At 40.8% G+C, this 9590-nt stretch overlaps 1 protein-coding gene across 1 annotated transcript; it reads right to left on the bottom strand.

The window, feature by feature from the left end:
- Positions 1 to 3864: 3864 nt before the first annotated feature.
- Positions 3865 to 8975, bottom strand: LOC134061821 (toll-like receptor 2 type-2). The gene is made up of 2 exons (XM_062517616.1): positions 8897 to 8975; positions 3865 to 6631 (listed from the first exon to the last, which is right to left on the bottom strand). Exon 2 carries the CDS (start codon positions 6607 to 6609, stop codon positions 4255 to 4257), a length of 2355 nt encoding a protein of 784 aa, XP_062373600.1. The 5' UTR covers positions 6610 to 6631; positions 8897 to 8975; the 3' UTR covers positions 3865 to 4254.
- Positions 8976 to 9590: the final 615 nt, after the last annotated feature.

The raw sequence follows: 9590 nt of genomic DNA, 5'->3' as shown, positions 1-9590 counted from the left end.
ATCTTTTGTCACTATGAAAAATGTCTAAGACTGCATTATGTTTTTCTCTCAAACCATAATGCAGTCTTAGACATTTTTCATGTAGTGAAAACATTGGGTCAATATTATCAATTCCATCATTTCACAGGCAGGAAGCCGGGTTGAGGCAATCCTAAAATCTTCACCCTCATCTCTGCAAAAACTGAACACAGATAATGATAAGGGCCTGTGTTCACAAGCAATCTTTTTACATTTTCAGAATGTGCCTTGGGTTATCCGATCACAAGTGTTCAGCCGAGACACTAAGGTTATATATAAAAAAAAAAAACAGAGTTCTGTTGCTGGGGTTGAGGTTAATTTGCATGCCTAAGCTTGCTTGCAGTTACTTCTGTGGCAGGATGAGGTCTGTAGTGGTGGGCATGCAGATTACCGCAAAGAACAAGAGATGACGAGATGAGATATCTCTGCAAAGTGTATATAATGCATATGCATGATACATTTGCATATAGGAAGTTGCTTCATTTAAAGCTGTAGTCGGCAAGATTGTTTTGATCGTATATTCACTGAAACTGCCATGCTCCGACAGGACATATGTTTCAGAAATAAAACCGCGCTTCTACCTCCACCGAGAGCCTATTATTTGTTTTGCAAAAGCCCACAGCTCCCGGTTCTTCTGGTCCAATCAGCGTAGGGCTGTGTGAGATCTGACTGTCAATAGACCCTTTTCACGTGATGTCAGCAGCTGGGTATCAGTTCGTCCGGTAGCAGTAATATACATTCATAACGTCAATTAACTTTACTCTCAAATCAATGCAGCTACGAGAGCAATGATTGCAAACGATAACTGAACATAACGTTAGTCCTAACGTTAGGAGACCCGTGCTATACATAGCAGCAACTTCAGCTACCTAACATGTTGGTTTGATATTGGATATTCGGATACTCAATGAAAGGCCGTTCCTTATTTTGAATCTCTGTCGAATATCCACTATCAAACCAACTTGAAGCTAGCTGAAGTTTCAAATATTCAGGGTTGCAGCCTACCTGTGTCTAACATGTCTTGTCACATACACATTGTTTATGTCCACGCCAATGACTACAGAGCCCAGGAGGTGTCATTGCAAAATATTTTTGAGTGTCTAGAGAATGTGCGCTCATTTTACTAGATTGTGATCTCATTTTACTATATTGTATACATAATTTTGTATATTGTGGGCTCATTTTTAACTGTAGTGTGGGCTCAAATTTACTAAATTGTGTGCATGTGTTACTAAATAATACTCTCAATTTAATAAATTGTGCACACATTTTACTAAATTGTGCACACATTTTACTATATTGTGCTCATGTTTTACTAAATAGTACGCTCAATTTAGTCCATTGAGTGCACTATTCAGTAAAACGTGCGCACAATTTATTAAAGGGACATTCCATTTTTGGAAATACAGCGCCCTCCACAATTATTGGCACCCCTGGTTAAGATGCGTTAAAAGCCTTAAAATAAATACAATTCTTATTGTAGAAGCATACTCTCACACTGGAAATCGTAGAAAAATGTAACCTTCAACTCAAGTGAATTTTAAAGTGGGGAAAAAATCCCTGACTGAGAAATAATTATTCTTCATAAAATCACCTGTTCCACAATTATTGGCACTCCTAACAATTCCTAGGAAATAAATGTAATTAAAGTATTTCTGTCATTTCTGTCATTTCTACAGTAGTTTACAAAGTCGATCAGAGTATGTAGGAACATTTAATTAGTCATTCTTAACATCCTGTTTCCCTGGGCTATAAATATGACACAGAGGCCATTTCTCTTCAACATGGGAATGACAAAGGAACACACTGTTCAAGTAAGGCAGATGTGTGTCGACCTTCACAAGTAAGGCAATGGCTACAAGAAAATAGCCACTCGCACACCTGCCCATATCTATGGTCAGAGGAATCGTTAAGAAGTTTAAAACAACTGGAACAGTGGTAAACAAGCCTGGAAGAGGACGCAAGTTTATTTTGCCACCACGCACAGTGAGGAGGATGGTAAGAGAAATAAAAAAATCTCCACAACTCACTGTTACAGAATTGCATCAAATGGTTGCATCTTGGGGTCACAAAGTCTCCAAAACAACCATCAGGCGCTATCTACATGCCAACAAGTTGTTTGGGAGGCATGCATGGAAAAAAACCTTTCTCACTCAAAATCATAAGCACAAACATCTGGAGCAGTACTGGGCCTTCAACTGGGACCGTGTGCTTTGGTCAGATGAGACAAAGTTAGAGCTTTTTGGCAACAAACACTAAGTGGGTCTGGCGTAACAAAAAGATGAATATGCAGAACAGCACCTCATGTCCACTGTGAAGTATGGGGGAGGATCGGTGACGCTGTGGGCCTGTTTCTCTTCCAAAGGGCCTGGGAACCTTGCTAGGGTGCATGGCATCATGAATGCTTTGAAATACCAGGACACATTCGGCCTCTGCCCGAAAGCTGAAGATGGGTCGTCACTGGGTCTTTCAGCAAGATAATGACCCTAAACATATGGCCAAGTCTACACAGAATTGGTTCACCAGACACCGTATCAGGCTCCTACCATGGCCATCTCAGTTCCCAGACCTCAACCCCATTGAAAACCTGTGGGCTGAGCTGAAGAGGAGAGTGCAGAGGAGAGAACACAGGTCGTTGGATGATTTGGAGATTTTGTGCAAAGAAGAATGGTCGGAAATCCCTCTTTCTGTTTTCTCTAATCTTGTGAAACATTATAAGACAAGATTAGGTGCTGTTTTATTAGCAAAAGGGGGTTGTACAAAGTATTAACATCAGGGGTGCCAATAATTGTGGCACACATGATTTGATGTAAAATAATTATTTCTTAATGTGGGATTTTTTTCCTTCTAGATAAATGCACTTGTATTAAAGGTTGGATTTTACGCTTTTTTTCATTGTGGTCCTATATTATTTGGAAAAAAAATGAATTTATTAGAAGCTAAAGAACACATCTTAACCAGGGGTGCCAATAATTATGGAGGGCACTGTAAGCTAATTTTCCAATTTCCAGTTGAGGGCACAATTTAGTAAAATGAGTGCACATTTTCTGGGTAAATAGCAATACTTACACTGACCACTCCAGGGTTCCATAAATGACTGACATGAGCTACAGTATGAATAAAGTTTTTCAAAATAAAGGTCCAGTATTACATCTGATAAGGTAGTATTTTAAATTGTAAAATACATCTCTAACCACAAGGTCAACCCATCCAGATCAGTTCCATGACCCACTTTTGGGTCTTGACCCACTAAGCACTGGCCAACAATGTCAATATTACATTAGGGTAGTATTTACAAAAGTATAACACATACTGACCTAGCAAATGTCGGCTGAGTAGGTAGAATAGGCAGGTAGAAAAATTAGCCTACATGATGTGATTCCACAGACCTCAATACTGGGTTGTGTGTGTGATTAGATAAAATAGCCACTGGGGGATGCGATAGGTAGGCCTATAGAAATATTTGCGTCTTAGCACAAGCAGTAGCCTGTAGACATGCTAAAAACAATTAGCCATGAAGCCTATAACTATGACGGCGTATTAGGGCCACGTATAATCCGTCATACAAAGGTGATGTGTAGGCTACATTTGGGCTTTTATGCTTTATGTTAAATTTGTTGCATTTTGCCCCAGTTACAAGGTCACATTTCATCATGAGACTGTGCACTGTTACGTTTAGGCAAAAACTACATTCAAGGTCACACACATTGGTAATTAAATTATAGAACTTTATTAGTATCTTATTCAGTGTGACATTAATATAAATGCTGAACAATGTTGACTAAATATGGACATAAATGACCATCACACTAAATGTCAGCATTTAGTTAATTTAGTTCCTGAATGTAAAGTATAATGTGAAATAGATAGATAGATAGATAGATAATGTATTGATCCCCAAGGGGAAATTCAAGAATGATGTGAGACACTGGGTTTGCCCGCAAAGGTGTCTCGTCCTGAGACTGTTTAGATCTTAGCAACGCCATGACCCCGAAGGGCTAGGATGGACTCACTCGCTGTTAAAATCATGTTTATCAAACAAAACTCAAGATAAATCATCATGACGTGAACAAAAATCCCAAGCGTTCAGGTTTTTACATTTTAAAAAAAGGAAACAAAGCAATCCAATTTCATTTGTGTCTAAAAAAATACAGAAGTTGATCCCAACCAATGCTTCCCTTCACGCTGAGCTGATAAAACCAGACATTCACTCTGAGCTGACCATACCAGACATTATTAAGCCATTTGTAAAGTGTCTTTAAGAGACTGCCAGAATCTGGGTCTTTCATTGTCTTCCTCTGGCCATTCCAGATAGGTCCTTGAGTTCATGACCTTGCGCAGCTTGCAGAACCGTGTGGGAATTGTGGAGTCAGGGATAGGCTCCAGGAGGATGAGTATGCCTGCATCAAACAGGCGGAAGTGTGAGTACTCCAACTCTAAGCGGCACCAGTCGCTCTGGACAAAGTGCTGGGTCACTATGAAAAGAATCCTGTGGCTCTTCTCCATGGCCGCCATGATACTGTCCGCAATCCAGCCCCCTGGTAGGAAGTCCCGTTTGTGCAGGCAGAGGCGGAATGGCGGCTGGGCACCCTCCAGCTCCGGCACCAGCAGCTCCTCCACCCACTCCGCATCATTCTCACTGTAGGACACGAAGGCGTCATAGCACACCTGATCCTCACGGGCCACAGGTCTCCGTTTGGCCTGCAGCCATGCCCATGTCATTCGCAGGTACCAAACCACGTGCAGCTTGTGACACATCACCATGGCACCAATGACGACCACAAGCACAAACACACACAGGGCAGAGAAGGACACCGCTGCGTGGCACTCGAAAACAGAGAGTTGGGCATCGCTAACTTTTGTCCCCCTCAGTGCAAATGGTGAACTGCAGATGTATGTCTGCCTACTGTCCTTTAAACTGACTAAATGACCAAGTTCATGGTTGAAGAAGTTCACAAATTCACAAGAGCACACATACGTGTCTGTACCAGCCTCCAAGATCTTGAGGTCACCAAAGTTCCTGATCTGGTTTTGACTGAGGGATATGAAAGGGTTGCTCTTGATGTAGAGCACCTCCAAGCGGTCAAAGAGTTTCCCCTCAGGTAAGGTCTTGAATCTGTTTCCAGATAGATGGAGCTCAGTCAGGTCTGTTATGTTTTGTTCAAATACCATTAGGTCATTGTAGCTCAAATCCAGGATGTGTAGACTTTTAGGGAGACAGGAAGTCACTTCTCTTAACTGGCATGAGGAGAGATTCAGGAAGCGCAGAGACTGGGGCCAGGCACAGACCTTAGGCATAGTGCGGAAAACATTCAGGCTCACATCAAGGGCAGCCAGCTTCTCCATTCCCTTGAAGAGGTGGCTCAGGGTGTCAAAGGACTTCAAGTAATTACTGCTAACATTAAATGCAACAAGATTTAACAAAGCCCATTGACCATGACAAAATGCCTCAGGCAACGTTATATCACTGAACTGGTTTCTACTAATATCAAGATATTCAAGACTGATAAAAAGGCGTGATTGAATGCATGGCATTGCAAAGAAATTGCTATCAATTATAACAAGCCGCTTGAGCTGAGTTGCAAATCTCAACAAATGAGTGCACATGAAGTTACTACAGGTGAATGCTGGAAAGATATAAAACTTTTCCATTTTCACATTTTTTATGTGTGTTTCACGAATATGCCGAAGTTCGGGAAATTCCACAGAGAGGGTTGGCTCTCCATCAAACTCTGAATCCTCCAGGCCAATGGAGGTCAGTGCTGACATGTGTGTCATAGCAAACAGTTCACCTATGGTGTCCATGTTGCAGCTTAGATTTCTCAAGAGAAAGTCTTTGACATCCTTCTGAAAGATTATTTCAAAAGGCTTCAGTTGCTGCCTGCTGATTCTCAAATCTGACACGATGATTCTGGTTTCAGGGCGTGAAAGATCTCTCAAGATGTCTGTTGTAAGACTTGTGTTTGTCTGAAATGGACCAGCAATGCTAACAGTGACTTCATCAATGGAGTTGATTTGGCTGAAGCTACCTGGTTGGTAGCTCCGCAAATTGTTGCCATGAAACACAAAGCTCTGAAGATGGTTGAGTCCGATAAAGCTATTTTCAGAAACTGAGGCAAGAAACTGATTCCCAACCATTAGAGAGCTAAGCTGTGTCATTGAGCGAAACAGAGACTTTCCCCCAAATGTTTCATACTCATTTCCCAAAAGATTTAGATGGTGAAGGGAGGAGAGACTCTTAAACCAAATGTCAGACAAATCATTTAAATGATTATCTGACAAGTCCAAAACCTCCAACTTTCTGAGAGTTGAGAAACCTTGCTCTGCAATTGAGGATATCATATTTCCCCTCAGAATCAGGACCTGTAGATTATTGTACTCAGAGAAGTCATCCTGCTCTATAGTCTTGATTTCATTAAAGGAGAGGTCCATGCTTATGACTGATCGTGTGGAGATAGCAGGAACTTCTTGTAGATTTGAAGAAGAGCAGTCACAAACAAAGTTTTCATTGCATCGATCACACTTTGGTTTTGGGTGAGGGGACACCCACCAGCCCCAGCTGAGTGTCAGTAGAGTCAGTAAAACAAACATTTTGCACTCCCCCACGACAGATCTGAAAATGAAAAAAAAAAAAGATTAATTAAGCCATTTATATTAATTATATTAATGCACAGTCTTAAGAAAAATATCTGGAATCAGATTAACTTACATAAGAGGACTCCCCCTCCCGCACACACACACACACACACACACAAACACACACGCACACACAAACACACACACACACACACACACACACACACACACACACTCCGCCCCTCCCCAAATTTAGGCCTGATAGTCATATCTTATATTTGGAAATAATTATCAGACGACTCACAATGAACACACACACACACACTCCCCTACACGTTAACATGACACATTATCTGTAAAAGGCGTGATTAATAGAACTTAAGGTGATGAATCAGGGGACAACTTTTAGGGAAATGTTGCTGAGTGACACTCTCCCATTGAGATTGGGTAACATATAATTTCTCTCTGAACGATTTGGATACTTTTGGGCAACGTTTTGAGATCATCCAATCAGTGTGCTAGTAATGAATCACATGACCATTTGCAGAGAATGTCTAATAAGGGCAGAACTTCCACTCTCTGTAAACGTCGGGTTTCTGAACTGGTTGCAGTTCCTTCTCTGGTTACATGCACGCGAGGGTGCTCACGAGCGAGTGCAGAATGAATGGAGGTCTATGGTAGTCTGGCTATCACCATGCACTTTACTTCTACTGCACAAGAGGCGTGCTCTCTCGGAGGAGGGTCGGGCCTGTCGAGCAACCAATCAGACCAACAATCCGGTGCATCTTTTGGATAAGCTAGTTTGTGATAGGAGCCAAAGGTTCTGGCGGGCGAAATCCAAATTCGCCATCAGGTCAGGTAGGGTTCACCCAGCCTAGGTCTATGGAGCAGTACCCCTCAAAATCCACTTTTCTTGATATGGCATTTTTTGTCTAGAAATGTGAATGTTGCATTTGAAAGGGGAGGCAAAGTAATTGACATCTCTTAAAAGTGATGCTTGAGTGAGCAGGATATTTCATCTCTCATATCGATCTCTCCTTCATTCCTCCATCCTATTGTTCCTTCCTCCTTTCCTTCTCAGCATTAGGAGTAGCGGCTAGGAACAGAGGAAGGAAAAAAGGGAAGGAGGGAGGATATAGAAAAAAGACAAATGAGAAGAGGCTCTCTGTGGATCCCCAGTTAAATATCACTGATAGAGAGTAATCCCGGGCCGCGTAAAACGGACACTTTGACCTATTAGGACACTAACTGGATCTGACCATATTTTAAATCAGTTATCAAGATGTAGCCTACATCCCCAACCGCCCACTGCGGTCTTCTGTTGTGTCGACCAGCCAAAAACGCCAGGTCAAATTCAAGACTCGTCCTCAGCGGTTCCATGTTGGTGGAATGAGTTGCAGTACTCTCCATTTTTGAGATAGTTTTGGGTCTTTCAAGAGGGGTCTAAAGGGGTCTTTTTGTGTATTGTTGCTATTCTCCTTAGTCTGACCAACTTTTTAAATTGTTCACTGTGACATTTAGTTTAACTATCATATTATTTTTATTTGTATGTCACTCTGGACAAAAGCATCTGCCAAATCCCATAGCCATAACCATAGCCATGCAGGCCTATTGAATGTAATTAATGAATCATACAGTAGTAGACATCAGGCTGTTGCAAGAATGCCTTAGTAAGTATACAAATGTGACATGCTTGAGAGAACATATGCTTAATTCTGTATCCAAGTGCAAGAATGCCATAATGTGGCCAAACGTCAACAAGGCAGGCTTTAGGTTTACCTCCTTTCTATTTATAATTGGTACATAAAACTTACAACAAATGAATATGGACCGAGGGTGTCACATTTTCAAGAGCCAGTGTGCCCTTAAAAAGATGAAACCATGAAGGAATGGTTTTATGCTTGCCAGTGAGCAGCTGATAGTCATGGTTGGAAGTAATCTGTAATGAACAGACTCCCTTTTGCTCTGTGTTTATTTGAAAATACAAAAGTAGCCTATAATGCATCCCCTTGGAATTATAAGGTTATGTTTGTATTCTGAGTACTTCTGAGATGATGGGTTTCAACGTTTTAGAATTTAGGATTCCATAGAGTTATATTGATAAGTGGAACAAACATCTTTAAATGATGTCCAAACATGCTTACAACTTCAAGAAACACCTCACCTTACACCTTATTAAGTTATCACAACATAATAATTCAATTTTGACAAAAATGTCAGAACCTTACTATTCTAAAGGTATTATATTTTGTGCAATTAAAAAAAAAATTCACAGCTAAATACTGTACATCAAGTAGCTTACCTTGACAATTTTGTTCAATCTTGTGATAGCAGCTTTCAATGTAGTCTTTTAGTAGCCTACTATTAAAGGAGAACTTCATGTAGGGCTGCTCTTAATGATATGACTCGTGCCAGTCAGTTGGCATAGTCTACCCACAGATTTCTACTCTTCCTCCTTGGGTCTGCTGTCCCTGTCACATGCCAGTAAAGCCATGTTAATGAATCATGCAACAGATAGCAAGACAAGCACCAAGAATAATTATTCAAATAATTAGGATTGATTTTGAATTCAACAACAGGCATGCATATGCATAATCATTATCATCTTTATCATTAAATATAAAACACTTTTTGCATGATCAGCATCATCATTTGTCTTTTGCATGAACTATCATCAATAAGAGAATAACTAAAACTGATTCCATGGAGTCATAGGTTATTCAGCAAATTTGTTTTTTTTTTAGTGACAAGAGTCATTAGTCATTTAGTCATTCAATTGCTAGTTCTTTTGTCCTTGCCTTTTATGTTTTAATGTTGTTCTTCTTTCTTGTTTTTGGTTCCCTTGTATTAACGTTACCAGATTAACACCGAAACCTTAGTCACGCCCCAGCCTGCTGCTGTGATTGGATTGGTCAGATGTAGAGGGAAGTAGAATGAAGTGAGCAGCTAGGGGCGCCAGAATTCACACCACAACATGAAATTGGGGAAACACACAT

Source organism: Sardina pilchardus, chromosome 2 (genome assembly GCF_963854185.1).
Source record: "Sardina pilchardus chromosome 2, fSarPil1.1, whole genome shotgun sequence".
In the NCBI taxonomy this organism is placed as follows: domain Eukaryota; kingdom Metazoa; phylum Chordata; class Actinopteri; order Clupeiformes; family Clupeidae; genus Sardina; species Sardina pilchardus.
Note: the sequence above shows the minus strand (reverse complement) of the source record. Positions and strands in the feature narration are given on the sequence as shown.

Coding starts and splice junctions, on each gene's coding strand:
- LOC134061821 (XM_062517616.1), bottom strand. CDS start 6,609: ATGTTTGTTTTACTGACTCTACTGACACTCAGCTGGGGCTGGTGGGTG.